Below are 18,294 nucleotides of genomic sequence, written 5' to 3'. Positions count from 1 at the left end.
AACTAGGATTGGGGTTACTCATTCCACAGGATTGGGGTTGACAAATGTCAAGCCCGTGGCCAAGTCCTGAGGCCAGCACTTTGCTGTCATCAGAAGGAGCCCTAGAGGCACAGCGGGCTAAGCTGCTTACCTCTGAGGCTGGAAGTTCAAACCCAACGTCTGCTCCTCTGTAGGAGAAAGATGACAATGTTTGTCCTTGTAAAGATGTGCAGTCTTAGAGACCTGGCAGAACAGTTCTACCCTGCCCTGTATCACAACGGACTCCACGACACTGGGTTTGGCTCTTGCATCATAAAACACTGGGGCCAAATCCTCTCCAGTCTCCATAAACCTTTACACTGGCTGTTTCTTCTGCCAGCAATGTCAATGTTGTTGGATGGCATTGAGTCCACTCCAACTCCCAGAAACCCCATGCAGCAAGGTGGATCCAGCCCAAGGGTTTTCTTGGCTGCCATCCTTGAAGATCAGCAGGCCTTTCTCACACCGAGCCGATGGGTGAGTTCCGACTGGCAGTCGCTTGGATGACAGTGGAGTTCTTTACTATTGCACCTGCCTACAATGTCATTTAGCTCTTTGACTCTTTCCACGATGGGGTCCTTCCCAGCGTTCAGCCCTAAATCCAAGTGCCTGCCCTCAGAGAGGCCATCCAAGACCACCCTACCTCGGAGGGCAGGCCTCATGTTTGATCTCATCAACCGGTTATCTCCCTATCAGCTCTCACCATCATCGGGGGAGCTTTTGTTGGTAGACTGGACTTGTTTATAATCAGTAAGCACCCTCAGGGCAAGGATCTTGCCTTTTCACTTCTGAATGTGGAGCCCTGGCACAGAGTGGGGTGCACTACCTTTTCTGGGGTGAATCACTAACAGGGTGAACGGACATTGGTGCCATCTCTTAAGAGGACTGCACTGTTGGCTGATGCTATCCAGGAGGGGGATGGTGTTGATACGGTAGGTCCCTTTTTTTTTTTTTTTGCCCACTGCCTTTGTGTTGCAACACATTTGCTGAGCTATTCTGGGTGTATCTGGAACCCAAGATGCTGCCTCGTGACTCAAAAAACATGAAATATAACATTTTAAGTGGAAGAAACATCTCAAATCATGCTGACAGCATTTTCACTATTAGCGGCAAACAAATCAACTATAATTAAAATGCTGTCAAAGTGATTTGAGATTTTTCTCACACTTTCAAAATTCCATATTTCATGAGTAGATTATCCAGGCCACAGAATTTATCACCTCCTGGAGTGCCTTTCTTCCAGGAAGCTCAAAGACATCTACAAATGCTGTCTTATTAATCCTTACATTGAGACCTGCAGGGAAAAGATGAGGGGGAAAAACAACACTGTCATGCCCAACTCACACACCCCCTCTTCCCCCACCCTACCCCCAAAAAAGAAGCTGCCGGAGACGCCAGGAGGCTGGGGAGTAAGTGTGCTTGCTGCTGAGATCATGCCAGGCGGCCTGCCTCTGAGCTCACTACCCCTGCCCCCCCTTTACAGAGAGTAGGGTTTTTAAGAACCAGAATTCCTTTCTTTGGGTTTCTCCTTTTCATTATTTAATAAGAGGCTGCTATGAAGTCCCATTCAAGGAGCCCTGCTAGCACCAGGTTGAGGCGTTCCGATACTAAGTAATCGGTACCTGGTTCGAGGCCACCCATTACTCTGCAGGAAAAAAACACCCGGTGATCTGTTCCGGTAGATTTACAGCGGTAGAAACCCCATGGGATTTCTGCTCCGTCCTCCAGTGCTACTCTGGGTTGGAATCGATTTGCTGGCAATATGTTTGGCTTGGTTTGGGATGAAGTCCCTGGGGGTACGAACGGTGGACGCACCCATCAGCCTCTAAACAAGAGCTGAGTGCCTCGGAAGAAAGACCTGGTGATCTACTTCAGAAAACCCAGCCATTGAAAACCCTAGTCCCCACTGGTCTACTCCAGCATACATTGGGGCCTCTAAGAGTCAGGACCAACTGGGCAGCGGCTGGTTTTAACTGGCATCTCAATGTAAAGAGTTCATGTGTACTACGGGACTGGCTTGGATTTCTTTGTTACTTTACTGACTCCTCACACCATGACCTGTTAGGTTCCCATGCATTTACAGATGTAGAATCTGAAGCTCAGAGGGGTCAAGAGACATGCCCAAGGTCACATGACAAGGGCAAGTCAGAGCTGGGCTTTGAACCTGGGCACTCTCAGGGCAGGGCACACAGACTTTACCCTTCCTTTGCCTCCCTGCTATGAGCATCACCATGCAGACCCTCTTTGCTTACTGTATATGCACGGAGTACCTTGCACGCTCAACCTATCGGTGTCTTTGTGCCTAAGGTGTGTCTCTTGTAGACAGCAGGTAGACAGCAGGCTCATGTTCCTCGGCCTCACTCTCGAATGAGGTCTGGGAGCAATGGAAACGCCAGACTGCCCAGCACAAAAGCATTAGAAAGTACCAGGTGTAGTAGCAAAGGCACGTCTTGGCCTCTGATTTTCATAAAGCGGGCACATGGAACACAAGACAACAGAATCTGCTTTTTGCTGTTGTTCTTTGGACCAAGCCTAAAGGACTTTGCAAAACCCATAAACAAATCTCCAGTTGAATCGCTGAGTGGATTTGACATGCATGGCGTCAAGACTCACACCATAGAAATCTGGCTTGTAAGTGTTCGGATGGGATAGCGCGTGAATGTTTGTAAGTGTGGTAGTTTTACAAGCACATACACACTCTTAAGTGAACATATGGCCTGCAGCACGGGGAAATCGTATCTTGTATATTTATAAGCGCTGCGGTATCATCCAGAACACACCGTTTCAGTCCACAGATGTCCTGTGGGATCCACACAGGGGCTTCCAAAAAGTCAGGGGACCTCTGCAGTGATCTGTCTGTGGTTATGTTTGTGTAGATCCACATTTTCCTCGGGGGGGGGGGGGGGGGGGGGGGACGACAGAAGGGGCCCTTATAACGGTGTTACACAGAAGCGCATCTGTCCACTAAGGAGCTGTGTACACAGAGCAGTGTAAAGCGTGGTCTTCACTGGCGGGCCCACCTAACTCCCGGCATTCGCTAACAGCGTTATGACAGGCAAATCAACCAAGCCCTCTACACTTCCATGTCTCCAGCTCTGTGATAGAAATGCGACTCTTCCCCCACCCCGAGCGAGCGCGGGATGCTGGAAGGATTGAGCAGGTGTAGAAAGGCCCAGCCGGCACCAGCTGCCTGATTGGCCGTTTTTGTGATCATCAGTGTTCTGAGAACACTAGAACATCCGACCTTCGAGGTCAGTGTTTGGGGAGAGAAGAGTTACAGATGCACACGATCTTAGATAGCAAGCACGTGAGGGTCAAGAACGAAGTGCCCTAATATGGAGTCCATCTCAGGGCACCCAACCTTGGGTTGCTCTAGGAGCAACCTCGGGGCTCCTAGAACTCCTGTTTTTCAGATTTTTTTTGGCCTCAACCTCAGGTTTCAGAGCCCACCCTCTGGAACTGGCCTGCCTGGCAGAGCTCACACCAGACCTCCCTGCCAACCAAGTCCCGATGAACGAGGGACCCAGGCTCCCAAGGCGCGAAGTGAGAGCAGTTCAACGGCGGAGCCAAATGCCGCCTATGGGAGGTGCTCACCCCACAGATGTCCCGCCCCCGCCCCCCAATGAAAGATGCTCTTGTACCTCTAATTACATGCCATCTAAACCCCCAGGCCTCACCCAGCTCTGGAATCTGCGTTTGTGCGTGTCTTTGCCGAGGTGCCAGGTACCCACCCACAGTGGCTAGAGACAGTCCATTCGCCTGCTCCCCTTCTTCCCACCACAGATCTTTGATGTTCTGAGCCTCTGATTCGCAGTCGCCTCACAGCCAGGGTCACCGGGGCTCTGCAGAGGGAGGAAACCTGACCACCCAGTGAAGGAAGTATGCCGGGAGAGAAGCCCAAAACAAACTGGAAGAAATATTCCCCCCAAACCTTGAAGACAAGCAAATAAAAACTACAAATAACATCTATTTATAATCGCTGCTTGTTTTTCCGCAGAAGCCCTGTGATGATGGAGCGGGCTCAGTGCGTCCACTGTTTCTCAAGGAGTTGGCTGCCAAGAACGCCTCTCCACGTGACTGAGGAGGGTGTCTGCGGAGCCTCACCGAGGTAAACGTCCAGCAAAGTCCCCACCACACCTCCACACATCCTCTGGTCGAACCCCACTGCCCCACCTGGCACCCCACAAGTCACATCCTGAGGCTGTGGGGCCCTGGCTTGGCTCGGCTTCTGGGTGAGCAGGCACTGTGTGGACAAGGCTTGGATGGAACACAACTACTTATGGAGGGAAGGAAGGAAGAAAGGAAAGAAAGAAGGGAGGAAGGGAGGGAGGGAGGGAGGAAGGAAGGATTTTCTGGGCAGCCGATGCCTACGTGAAGTGTAAAGGTTTGGGCAGGCTGTCTTTAGCATGGTTGGTGGATCTTTCTCCCTGTTGCCAGCTCGACTCACGGAGACCCTGTGGGTGGCAGGTAGGGTTTTCTTGGCTGTGGTCTTTAGGGACGCGGGTAGCCAGGCCTTTCTTCCACAGGGCCGAGGGAAAGTGGGTTCTGAGTGCCTGCCTTTAGTTTAGGGGTTGAGCACACACTGTTAGTGTGCTGCAGACAGTGGTAAACTCCACTTCCTCTGCAGTCAGCTGACTTCACATGCTGATCCCGGCGTTCCCCTCACTGCCATGGAGTCAACTCATAGGGACCCGAAAGGGCAGGGTAGACCCACCCCTGTGAGTTCTTCAGACTTTAACTCTTTACGAGAGTACAAAGCCCTGTCGTCTTTCACCCTTGTTGCCGGCTGGTGGTTTTGAACTGCTGACCTTATGGTTAGCAGCACAACACGTAACCACTACGCTATCAGGGCTCTGATACCAGAGTAGGAGGCAGATAATAAGGGCCCACCGTTATTCCCATTTGTTTCTCCCTTGGAGGCAGGAGCAGTCGCCCAGGCTGGTACTCCGGGAAGAAGCGCTTGGAGTCACAGGCCTCACTGGTCTGCCTAGCTCTCAGGCCTCAGTTTCCCTTACCTCGTAAATGAGGTCAAGGACAGGCCGCTGTGTCTCTCTGGGCACAAAGCAATGGCCAGGTACAGAGGAGGGCAAGTCAGGGAGCATCCCCCGACGAGGTGTGCTGGCAGTTGGCCTTCACAGCTGAGAGCATGCCTGGCCAGGCGCTTCCTAAGCCTGGCTCCCCGAGGGTCTGTCTGTGTGAGCAGGTCCGAAGCTCCTCATCTTCCTTCCCAAAACACAGAAGCCTGCGAGGAATGGAGGGAGGTGTGGGGCGCCAGGGATGGATCACGGTACTGGCACAGTCCTATGTGTCCAAGGATTTCCCCTCTCAGCCATTTTCCGACCCCCTCTCCTTGCTGTTATTCAGTCTCCATGACAAGACTTGGAAAACACAAGACTTGTCTGAGAAACCATGAGAAAAATCCAAGCAGGGGACAGGTTGGGTGGGAGGGTGGGTGATGGCGTTCCTTCCCTGGGGCTTCAGGTTACAGAGCCCACAGCTCCTCCTGGCTCCAGGGGCAGACTAGTCACCGCTGTGCGGAAGCGATGGGTCTTCCCTGGTGTCTCCAGCAGGAAGGGCAGCTGCCACGCCGGGCTGGAGATTCTGAATCTAGCCCTCAGAGGCTAGTCAGCTGGAACGGCTTCCACCTCTCATCCCGCCGCGGCCCTCACTGCTTCCTGAAGGCTCTCCCCCCACAGCCGTGGCCCTTCTGTTCCCAAAGAGCTGGTGGAGGCTTGGTGGGGTGGAAACAGCAGCTGTTTACGATGGTTGGGTGTTCTTGGCTGTAAGCTCACAAGTCCTTGGAGACATATGTCTAGAAAGGACACCAGCTTCTATGGTGCCGTGTGACTCAGACCTTGAAGAGCCTCTCTTTGTCCCCCAGCCAGCTAGCAGCAAACAGGCTGTTTGCTGCTAGCTGGCTGGGTGGCCACCATCTTGCCTTGGCCAGCAGGGCCCTCCCACTGTAGGAGGAAGCATTAGTGCCAGCGAGGAGCTGCGGGAGACCCAAAGGATACAGGCCTTGGGTCAGGGAAGACCCTGCAGAATCCCTACTGTCAACTCAGTAGCCAGCCCTTTGGCTTCGACTCCAGCCTGTACATGCGTGTGCCTCAGTTCCCTAGCAGCGGAGAACCAAATAATAAATGAAGAAACTAACAATAACAATACTTTCATATCCTCCTACGGCTCTCTAAGGGATGACACATACATAAATCACTTTGAACTTTTAGATGAAAGGTGCTCTGTAAACCTGAGGTCTCATCAACTGTAATTGTTACGGTAATTATTTTAATGATAATAATGATGATAATGGGAGGTGGGAGGGAGGCTTAGAGATGAAAACCTCCTACTCCAGACAAAGGGGAACTCTGGGGTTCAAGCCTGCCTCTCGAGAGTCCTCCTGCTCCCAGCTCTGAACCATTTCTCGCCAACTGCCAACTCCTGGGCTGAAATATTATTTACTTCTTCCCTTTCCAATAAAACAATTATTTGTTCCACCATCTCCCTCGCCCTCACTCTCTGGTGTGTCTAGCTCAGCCCTGACAGCTCAGCCATGGACTGTTTACACGTCTCGCTCACCCTCCAAGACTCTGGTTCAGCTCCATTGACACGAAAGGCAGAATTCTCGCCGTGTGAGGAATCAATTACTTCCGCTGACACTCTATTACTGGCCCTCACTTCTTCTGATTCCGGATGACGGCGAGTGAAGGTGGTGGTGGTGGCGGTGGCCGGGAACCGGAGAGGGTGGGGAGGGCTGGGGAGAAGGGAGCTGACAGGGAGGCAGACAGGGAGTGTTGACGGAGAGTCAGGCCTCCGGCTTTGTACTGAAAGTCTCCAAAAGCTCTCTCTCCTTGACTGCCCTGCCGGAATCCGGAGGTGACCACACGGCAGGAAGAGGCCAAGAAAGGAATAAAAAGAGAGAACGAAAAAGAAAAGGCTTGTCAGGGGTAGCTAAAGAAATCGGAGATTTCCAAATACCTAAGCACCGGGACCATCGATGACAGCTCCTTGGCAGAGGGCCACCGGCTGCAGGAGGCAGCATTGTTGGGGGAGGAGAAAGATTCGTTGAGATCCAACACACAGCCCGCTGGTTCTATAATCCCATCCCTACCATTACCGTCTGTCTGTTCGATCACACAGGGCCTCAGCATTCCCTTCTGTACAATGTGAATAACAGGTCCCTACAGCTGTTGTGGGAGTGAAACTTCCACATGGCCAGCTCCACAGGGAGTAGTATCCTGACACGTGCCAATAAGGGCCTGTAGATATTGTCCAGGAGTCCAGGGTAGGGCATGAAACATGTGAGCTGCTCACGCAGAGGGTGGTGCTCTCAGCCAACTCAGCACTGGCTTAGAAAAGCCTGACAATCTACTGCTGGGGAAAGAAAAAAGCCAATCAATGAAAACACCGTGGAGCACAATTTTACTCTGATATACACGAGGCCGCCATTGTGCGAGTCATTTCTCCGGCCAGTGGTTTTACACTGGCCTTCATGTCTCACTCCCAGTGCCTACAAAGCACCACTCACCTGGAGGTGACAGACCTAGATGGGGCACAGCAGGGGACAGACAGGGAATGCCAAGGTGCATGGCTATAAATTCCAAAACCAACCTCAGTGCCGTCGACTCAATTGGACAGAACTGCGCCCGTAGGTTTCCTGTAACTCTTTACGGGAGTAGAAAGCCTCATCTTTCCCCCTGGTGGTTTCGAACTGCCGATCTTCAGGTGAGCGGGCCAAGGCCTAACCACGGTGCCACCAGGTCTCCTTGGCTGCAAAGCGATGGGGAAAAGGGCAAAAAAGGTCCTGCCAATTTTCCTCTCTGACACTTAAGTGCTCAATGGTAGCTTTTTCTTCCTTCCCCCTTTTTTAAAGTTTGCATTTTATTTTGACCCAGCTAACATTTTTCAAGGAATTTCCTTCTAGGTAGAAAACACATTTTTTAATTATGTAAATTCACCACCACCACCTCCTTTGCAATCAGCTGAGCTGAGTGGTGAGCCCCAGTCCCATTATGAAGGACGATTATGGGAGCTCTTTCCTAGAAGGCGAGACAAGGGCAGCTAATAGATACATATATTCCGCCCTGAGATGATTTATCCAGGCAGAAGTAGAAGAATGGAATTAAATTATCTCCTTCTGCGTCTGTCTTAATCCAAAGGTTTATGTCCCTCTGCCCCTGCAAAGGGGGAGGAAAAACAAAACAAAATCAAAATTGATTTCTTTCTTGACAGGACCCATGACTATAAAAAAACATACACATCCCCTTTTTTAAAAATATCTAATTTCTTAACTTGGTTTTATTTCTCTTCCTCTTTTTTCCATTGTATCCCCCTCCACCACTGAATCTCCCACTGAATTTCTTCACCCAGTGCAATTAGATGGGAGGATTACACAAAGTTACGTGGGTGAGAGACGAGCCCCTGGGATCTCTGGGTTCAGAGAAGGGGTCAGGTTGAAAGCCAGACCTGGTGGGACTGTGCATTATAAACTTTCAAGTGATCTCCATTCGAAGATTGTAAAAAATAGGACATTCTTAGCCACACTTGTGTTTGGACACACGTGAGCAAGGCGTTGCACATTTTCAAAAAAACCCAAATTGCCAAAATATCGTGAGCCCATACTGTCCTTTCCCCAGAGTGGGAGGCAGAGACTGTCTCAGGGTGGTTTCCCCTGCCTCCACATGTTTGGCCAGCTGAAGTTGCCGGGTGGAGTCCTTGGTCAAGGGTGGAGAGCGTGGGGTCGGCTGTCAGCTGGTCTCTCGTTAGCCCAGCTCTTTCCAGTGATTGCACCATGTACCTGGAGGTGGCTCTGCTCCTGTCGTTAGAAGGGTTGTTGCAATACAGAAGCGGATTACTGTTCATCAGTTCCTCAGGGGAATCAGAATGTGGCTGTGCTTCGGCGGGCAGTCCATCTGTAATCGCGTAAGGAGGACTCAACCTGAGGGTCCCTCCTGGGCTTCAGACAACCCTCGTGAGCCACAGGGAATTCTTAGTGTCCTGGTTGGGTTTCCAGAGACTCCTGCCAGCCAGGCTGAAGCCAGAGCTCCTTTGGGCAATTTGGCCCCTGGCCTTCGCTTCACAGGGAGAGAAGTGTGATTCAGGGAGAGTGCTGTGTAGGAATGTAAATTGAAGAGGCACCAGAGTCCCAAGAATAACCTGCACTTTCCCAGGCCAAGCTTCCCTCTCAGGCTTCACAAAGAGGACTTCTGGCCACCGGGTCTGAAACTGCAGAGACCCTGGTTAGGGAGGGTGGGGGCAGTGGGGAGGCCCCATTATCTCAGTCTTTCCTGCTTCCTGATCACAGCCCTTCTCCCTAAGGAGATGGTGGAAGTCGCCTGGACAGGAAATACATTAAGTCACATTGCTCAGGCATCTCTTTACTTGGAAGGGGGTTTACATCTGCAAGTCACAAGGACAGTCCTTCTTAATCTCTCCTTACCACACAGTCGGGAGAGACAGGACTCTCTACCCCTAGAAAGAGTTACGGTCTTGGATATATAACGGGGAAGATCTGCCCTGTCCTACAGGGTCACTGTAAGTTGGAATCAACTTGACGGCGGTGAGTGGTACACACACACACACACACACACACACACACACACACACACACACAATGTTGCCGTCGAGTCGATTCTAACTCATGGTGAGTCCTGTGGAGAACTACAGAGCCAGAGGAGAACTGCCCCATAGGGTGAATCTTTGGCGAAGCAGACTGTCCCATTATTCTCCCTGGAAGAACTGGTGGGTTTGAACTCCAGCTCAGCCGGTGAAGGCTCAGGCGCCGCATCCCTGGGACTCCCTGGACAATGCCACAGGCCGTTGAGTTCATCCATGTTCACTTAGGGGCTCTCTCTCCCTTCTCAGCTTTGAACAGACTGTTCTCTGGGTGGACTGCCTGTGATATACACTTCCCCATTGCCTGGCTAGCCTCTGTCAGGATCAGCTCAGGCTTCCTCTGCTCCAGGGAGTCTTCCCTGATCTCTCTAGCCTAAGCGGGATCCCCACATTGTGGGTATCATAGTAGGCCCTTATCATGTCCCTGAGCATGGCAGAAGCCATAGAGCTTCCCAAGAAAGAGCTCAGGTAGAAAAGTAGGGTACCTCAGTTTGGGACAAAGGAACCCTGGTGGTGTGGTTATGCATTGGGCTGCTACAGCCTTGGGAACTCACAGGGGGAAGTTCTACCTGTCCTCTAGGGTGGCTATGCATTGGCATGGACTGGATGGCAGTGAACGAATCTGCTTGGACCCTCCCCTGACCCTTCCAGAGGAGCCCTGGTGGAGTAATGTGATCAGGTGGGCTGAGATACGGCAGGCGGGGAAAGTGTCGGTCTCAGAAACTCACGGGGGCAGTTCTACCCTGTCCTACCCTGGAGACGGCATCAACTCGAAGCCAGTAATTTGCTTGGAGTTTTCTGCCCTTTTCAAGGTGGGCCGCTTGGCCAGTTGGCTAGTTTCTTGGAGCCCCGGTTTCTCCACCTTAAAACGGGAAGAGGACCAGTGACTTCGAAAGGGGATTAAATGAGACAGCACGTGTGCGGTGCTCAGCTCAGAGCTGGGATCACAGTGGGTTAAGCGCTGAGCTGCAACCACAAGCTCAGTGGTTCGATCCCATCAGGTGCTCTGAAGATTGTAGGTTCCCAAGGTGATTTAGCCTCACACCCTCTTTTCAGAGAAAAAAAATAACTCAGCGCCCCACTGGTAATTAAACACTTTTTCAGCATAACCCAGGATAAAGTATGCTATCTGCTCCTGCAGTCCCCTCGATCATTCGATCATTCTGCCGTCCGCCCCCCGGGGTGGTGTCACCCACGTGGGGAAACACTGATAGTGTCGGAAACCTTAAAGGAGCAGTCCCACTCTGTCCTACACGGTCAGCGGCTGTCGGACTGACCCAATGGCAGTGGGAACTTCTGTGGGTATTCCCAGAGGTATCACCCAAGCCAGGGTAGTTGCAATAGGCTCCGATGCATGAGCAAGTTGGACACAGAAAGAGGGAGACCAAAGAAAAATCGATACGTTTCACTGTGGTGCTGCTGAAGAAAACGGAAAGTACCATGGACGGCCAACAGGACAAACAGTCCTTTCCTGGAAGGAGTACAGCTAGAATGCTCCTTTGAGGCGAGGATGGCAAAACATGGCCTCACATGCTTTGGGCATGTTGTCAGGAGAGATCGTTCCCTGGGGAAAGACATCATGCTTGGTAAAGTGGAGGGGCAGCCAAAACGAGGAAGGCCCTTCGCAGAGAGGCTGCAACAGTGAACTCACACATTGGGACCGTGGTGAGGATGGGGCAGGACCGGGCAGAGTTTCGCTGTGTTGTGCGTAAGGTCACCGTGAACCCACAGGACCGCACACGGCACCACCACCACAATGCTGTCACTGTGCTCGGCACACGGTAGCTATTTAACAAATACTTCTCAAGCGAGTGCTTTATCGCTGTTTTGTGGATGAGAGACTCAAGTTCCTGAGAGGTTAGTGCCTTCCCAAAGCCTGCGTCCTGTTGTGTTCCCTCAGCATGCGGTACCCTAAGGTGGACCAGTAGAAAAGACATCTCTCTGCCTTCCAGTGCGAGTCCATGCTAGGCTGACCTTATGCCACAGTAGTTCAAAGAAAGAGCCCACAGCCCTGCTCAGCACCCACCAGGACTTGGAGCTCTAGGGGCATAGAAATGAAACCCGAGAGCCTGGCCTTGGGAAGTCCGTGTGGCTGGTGTCTGTGCGTCCCAGGGGGCTCTGGTTCACCGGTTTTACAAAGTGGATCACCAGACTCTTCTTCTGAGGCAGCTCTGGCTGGACTCCAACCTCTACCCTTTGGTGGTCAGCCCAGGGTGTAAAACCATTTGCCCTGCCCAAGGGCTCCTGGCTGCCTAGAGCGAACTAGCAGCGATGACCTTGGACTCTACCCACTGGGAGCACAGCGTCGACCCCCAGAACCCAGACTTCTCAATACCCAGGACGTCCCCCTGAAGCAAAATCGACCAGCAGTAAAAACACGTGGAATGAGTCAGGAGGGGAAGGTTTCTGGGGCAGGCAAGCTGACAACAGGAAGTGACAGCAAGAGTATTTATAGGAAAAATAGAATCCCAAATGTTTCTGTGACAAAGTCCAAAAACGACATCACAGTTGCTGATCTATTATGCATCTGCCCTAAGCCCAACCCAAATCCTTATCATCACCCTAGGGGTCCCAAGGAGGGGTGGCAGTGTGTGGACAAAGATTCCCAACTAAACATCCTGATCCTGGGCCTCTGTCCCCAAGACTGGTGATCAGAATGAGGAGCAGGGATCATCAAGCAAGTGTTGACTTTCCTGAGTCCTGGCTTTGTTTAAGGAGGAAAGGGAAGTGCAGCACGTGGCTTCGAGGGGATTAATCCGGAAGCTCTGCGAAAAGAGAACGCTGGGCCCATTACAGGGCAATTTCCAAGTGTCTGGAGATGAAGCACTGTTCTTTGAGGAGCTGGGACGAGGCGGTTTTGCTGTAGAACAGCACATACAGATCATTAAGGTGGCTTCCTTATAATGATTCTGAGCTTCTTTGCCACCTCCCAGCTGCTTTTCACACGCGGCGAAACATATCTTTCAAGGTGCCCATCTGGAGACTACCAGTCAGTCCTTAAAAGAACCAGACTCTCCATTTGGCTTCCCCTTGGTGGAGCCTCGGGAGCGGGCTGGGATACCACACCTGACGGATGACTCGTGGCTCAGCCGTGCCTCATACGCAAGTCAGCATTGGGGGGTGGGGGGTGGGGTGGTGGTGTTGTTTTAAAATGCATATATTTTTTCATTCTGAAATGGAAAAAAAAACCACCCCAAGTGTGTGTGCTTCTAAAACCAGAGCATTCACCCCGTTGGCGGATGACTCAGGCGAAAGGCCTCTGTCTGCTGGCCGAAGCAGCAGTATCCTCCTCACCACCACAGGGCATGAAGTGGCTTCTCCCTGTGTGCTCAGGCAGCCTTGAGGCTTGCCCTTTGGTCACTTGGCCACACGGACCTGGCAGCATCGCCGTGACCTCGGTCGGTTCCTGCCTGCAGCTGTCGAGTGGACCCCAGAGCAGCCTGTGGGCGCTGGGGGAGGGACCTTCACAAGTGGCCAGAGGAAGGAGAGGGTGGAGGCTCACCAGAGGCAGTGGCCTTGGGTGGCACTGACTCAGGCTAAGCTGAGGCTTGTGAGTAGAATTTTCCAAGCAGACGGCAAGCGTGAATGGAACAAAATGTACAAGGGGGCGGCTATGGGGAAAGGGCTGTCTGGGATTTCTTCAACAGTCCTTTCTGGCCTTCAAGAGGGGAGCGGAATGAGGCTTGGGAGCCACAGCCACAGCCCTGGTTCCCTATCAGGACCCTGTTCCCAGGACATGGGCCATCTTTGCTGCTCACAGTGCACAGCGGAAGAAGTGAGGACGTCCGAGGGCGGGCATGCTGACTGCTGCTCTTTCCCCCTTGCTGAGATGGACCGCTTTTGTCTGACTTTCTTACTCATTTCCTCTGTTTGCCAGCGTGTTCCTGCTGGGTTCTATCATCAACAGGATGGTTTCGGCAATTTTCATTTTGGGAAGTATCCACCCTATGGGCCCAGAGAGGCAGAATCCAGTTGGAAGCACGCAGCTGAAGCGAAAGGAGAGAGGACGCGCATCCCCTTGGATAGAAAGTGTGTTCCAAACACCCAGGAGCTCCCGTGGATCCGAAATGGAGGGGGAGGGAATGGGGGGAGGGAGAGGGGTATGGAAGGAGAAAGGGAGCAGGGAGGGAAAGGGGGTGGGTAAGAACAAGACAGAACGCTCAGGACTTCAGTTAGATTCATCGTTCCTTTCACCAGAAAGCCAAACCCGGCAATGGGGGTGGAGAAGCCCGTTTATTCTGTATGCAAATGACCAGGCAACAATGTTTTTTTTAAAAAAACAAAACCCCGCAAAAACTTGAGGAGAGCAATGCTCAAAGAGCCAGCTGCACTTTTCTAAATACAAAATTCATAACAACGAGAGAGAGAGAGAGAGAGAGAGAGAAGGGGAAGAGGAACCAGGGGGGAAGGTTGAGCAGTTTAGGCCCAACTCCATTGGAAACTTTCTGACATTGGGGCGTTGTGTTTTCCTGAGCTTCTTGATTTTTAGGTGCAAGCCAGAAGCAGTGGGGGTGGGGTGAGGAGAAATAGAAGAAGCTACTTAGTGAAGAATGACAGTTAAGTCAGAAGATGACCCGCTACCTCCTCCCTGCTTCCCCTGCACCAACTTCAGAACCTCGTGAGCCAACAGAAGAGAAGTGAGACCTCCTGGCCCGAGGCAGGGCAGGAACCCGTTTTTTGCTGGCCTTTCATACTCCTGCCATGTTTTTTGGCCAGGCTCAAGAGCTCCCAAATTTCCCCTTCTGAAAGCTGTGCCCTCCCACTCGGCCACCATGAATATGCATAAGCTGACCTCCGAGCAATGTCCCTGGGAGAGCTGCTGGCATAAGCATAAGAGAATTTGGCCCTCGGTCCAGAGAGGTGCTTAGTCAAATTTCTCTGAGCTCAGACCCAAGCTCTCTGTACATTAAGCTCCGGTGTCTGCCAAGCCCCTGAAGTCCAGCCAGAGGGACGGGGACCAACAGCGCCTCACAAAGCAGCTCTGCAGACAGAAGTCCGTGGTGAAGTTCAGCACCGGGGACTGGGAAGCCGTGTGTGCATTTCCCCGAGATAAAGAGGAACTGATGAGTTGGCCTGTGTCACCCACTGGGTCCAGGAGTGGAGCTGGGATGAGAGGGCTTGTCTTAGGACTCTGAGTCACAGGCGGCAAGCAACAGGGAAAAGCCCCTTGGTTTGCAACAGAGAAGACCCTTTGTTAGGAGAAACCACTATGTAGGTGGGAAGTGGCCCTAGGAGGGTCATAAGGACATGGATGGTGGGTGGCAGTGTGGCATTAGTTAAGGAGGGGCCTGGTTTCTTCCATGAGGACCATTTCTTATACTTTTCCTGATGCCAGCTGCCCCCTTATGGATTTCCAGCCACCCCCCTGCCTGGGTTACCAGGACGAGCTTTCCTTTCATTAACCAGGTGAGTGGGGGCTACGTGTGGGTGCTCCCTGGAAGCAGAACATGACTGTTGGAACATTCTTTGCGGCATAGAAAGCTCTCACTCTGTTTCAATGAGGAAAGCCGTTAAGATCATGCCCAGTAGATGCTACAAACACCAGGAACCCCAAAACCACGGGGATCAGGATTACTTAGGCTAGAGAGATCAGGGAAGACTCCCTGGAGCAGAGGAAGCCTGAGCTGATCCTGACAGAGGCTAGCCAGGCAATGGGGAAGTGTATATCACAGGCAGTCCACCCAGAGAACAGTCTGTTCAAAGCTGAGAAGGGAGAGAGAGCCCCTAAGTGAACATGGATGAACTCAACGGCCTGTGGCGTTGTCCAGGGAGTCCCAGGGATGCGGCGCCTGAGCCTTCACCGGCTGAGCTGGAGTTCAAACCCACCAGTTCTTCCAGGGAGAATAATGGGACAGTCTGCTTCGCCAAAGATTCACCCTATGGGGCAGTTCTCCTCTGGCCTGTAGGACTCACTGTGAGTTAGAATCAACTCAATGGCAACATTGTGTGTGTGTGTGTGTGTGTGTGTGTGTGCCACTCACCGCCATCAAGTTGATTCCAACTCACAGTGACCCTGTAGGACAGGGCAGAACTTCCCCGTCATGTTTCCAAGACCATCACTCTTTATAAGGGTAGAGAGTCCTGTCTCTCCCGACTGTGTGGTAAGGAGAGATGAAGAAGGACTGTCCTTGTGACTTACAGATGTAAACCTATGCCCAACCACTGCGTATCTCCTACGCCAGACAGTTCCACAGGGACAGAACTGCCCTAAGACCAGCTGAGTCACCTCTGGTGACTGACTACAGCTCTCTGTTTTCAGTTCTCACCCATGAAACAGAGATCGCGACGGCACCATCTCTCAGGTCTACCATGAGAGCTGAATGGATTCCTGTTTGCAAAGCCATTAGGACAGTGTTTGCTAACTAAACCCACAAGACCAGTTTTGAGATCATGTGCAGCACCAATATGAAGACTCAGTATGACTCTTGGACTTATTAATATAGACCTAGATGGTTTATCCTCTCTTTCTATAAAGGAGGCGCTCTGATGGTCTGGTGAGTTACTCGTTGGGCTGTCAACTGCAGGGTCAGCAGTTTGAAACTACCAGCTTTCTATTCCCATAAAGCTTTACGGTCTTGGAAATCCGCAGGGCCAGTTTTAGTCTGTCCTATGAGATCCCTAAGAGTTAGGCCAGACTCAATGGTCGTGGGTTTACTACCACTAAGAAAGAGAAGCCCCAAAGCAGAGCCTATCGTCCCTGTGCTAAGAACCTCCTAGACCCGGGAAAAGATGCCAAGACACATGGAGATCTCCAAGGAATGTCAGGTCCACAAGTGTTGAGGAGACAAGGACCTCCCCCCGGAGCTGACACAGACAGAATGCCCTGCCCATGGGCTTTGAGCCTCCTAAAATGTGAGAGAATAAAATTCTGTTTGAGAAAGCCGCCAACTTGTGTTGTTTCAGTTACCACACACTAGGTAACTATGGTAAGGTATTCTTAGTTTCATTCTTCTCCCAGGAAAGTGGTGCTAATGGTTAGCATGCTGGGCTACTAACTGGAAGACCAGAGGTTCCAGGCTGCTCAGAAGTACCACAGAAGAAAGGGCTGGCGATCTACTTCTGAAGTACTGACCACCGAAAGCACTACTGAACACAGTTCTCCTCTGGAACAAATGGGCGATGGCTTAGGGGATACACTAGGCCTCTCTCTGCCGCGAATGAGAAAGTCAGGTTGATGATTTCCTCTTGGAGGGACCACGATGTCCCACCGATGGAGTGGTGGGCTCTGGGCACTGCCGTGAGCGGACAGCGGGCAGGAGGGTAGTGCCAGTCTCAGGGGCCAGGGGGTTGGGAGAGTGCTTACTTGCAGTCGTGCTTCTCGATTTCGAAGTGAGGGTTGAAGTTGAGGACAATCTTCTGGTTGGGTTCTGGGGCATAAACAATCCACTCGCAGTTCTGATGGGAGGGGTAATCCTGGGGGTAACCCGGGGAGGTGATGTAGCCAGCATCCTTGGAATTCAAACGACCTCCACAGGGTGGGTCTGTAAGAGAAGGCAAACAAACCAAGAACTTCAAATATGTTACAGCTTTCTTCCCCCCACTTCTCTTCTCTATGGGCGGCTGATAAAAAACGAGGATCCGGACCTTTTATGGCAGTCCGCAAGGCGAACCTGCTTATTCATGCAGTGGAAGAGATTGTTTCAGCTCCTCCGCCACCCCCAGCACACACACGCACGCACGCACGCACGCACGCACGCACACTCACTCCCCAAAATGAAAAGAATCCTGAGAATGGTCATAAATATTCCCAGTCACATGGTCAGAGATTAGGGAGGGAAACAAGAAGGCTGCAGACACCCCAACAGCCCCTGCTTCCTCCAGGCTCCTCTCTTTGGCCCCTCTTGCTTCCCTCACTCCAAGCTCCATCTGTCTGCATCTGGGAGATGCCTCACTTTCCGAGTCTCCCAGGCCAGCAGAGGCAGCCAGTGGTACAGGCTCCAGGAACTGACAATGGTGGTTTTGTGGTGCCGACCCACGAGCAAGCCTGGTAACAATTACATGTGCCGGGGGAGTAAGCACTTTCAGCTTCGGGCCAGAACGGGCCCAGGGGGGTGATTTTCAGTTGTTTTTGTTTTTTTTTAAAGGAAGAAAAAGCAAAATCTCCAAACATTTCATTTTGCATAAACCACAAATTCGATTTATTATTTCATTATACACCAAGTGGAAAAAATCGGCCCTGGAGATTCCCCTCGCTCTGACCTCCGGGTTTTGACAAAGGTGCTTTGTGCTGAATGGGCTCGTGTGTTCTTGCCACGCTTTTCCGGCTCACGGTCCCCTCCTGCCTGGTCACCACCACCAGAGTGTGCTGCTGCTTTAGCCAGCTGTCACCAGCCATTTGTGAGGTGACTGCAGGGGTGCAGGGGTACCAGCTTGGAGGTTAACTGCATCCTGTGAGCCAGGAGGGCAGGGGGTGCTCTTCAAAGGCAGCAAAGGTGGGTGATGACATTTGAAGGAGCTCATATATTTGGGAGCTGTGTTCTGCTGTCTCCAGGAGGGGGGTTTCTTGGGAAATGGCGGGTGGGGGCGGTGTGCTTAATCCCACAGCAGAACAGAAGACAGGAAGGCACAAGAGACGGAGAAATATTCAGGAGGCGCTTGGAGACCTTGGTGAGCTGCGTGCCTCTCTGAGCATCAATCACGATTTAATATCGCCATCTGCATGGA

At 52.0% G+C, this 18,294-nt stretch overlaps 1 protein-coding gene across 2 annotated transcripts in view; it reads right to left on the bottom strand.

Annotated features, from left to right (window-relative positions):
- NRP2 (neuropilin 2) overlaps positions 1-18,294 on the bottom strand; it is a 129,797-nt gene that overhangs the window by 96,107 nt on the left and 15,396 nt on the right. For both annotated transcript variants that reach the window (XM_004701554.3, XM_004701557.3), the window contains exon 2: positions 16,934-17,111. In XM_004701554.3, the coding sequence (XP_004701611.1) occupies positions 16,934-17,111 (178 nt within the window). The remainder of the gene's footprint in view (positions 1-16,933; positions 17,112-18,294) is intronic.

The sequence above is a fragment of the Echinops telfairi genome, unplaced genomic scaffold (genome assembly GCF_000313985.2).
Source record: "Echinops telfairi isolate 266 unplaced genomic scaffold, ASM31398v2 ScPeMD7_3;HRSCAF=10, whole genome shotgun sequence".
NCBI classification, from domain to species: domain Eukaryota; kingdom Metazoa; phylum Chordata; class Mammalia; order Afrosoricida; family Tenrecidae; genus Echinops; species Echinops telfairi.
This window is presented reverse-complemented; position numbering and strand designations above follow the sequence as displayed.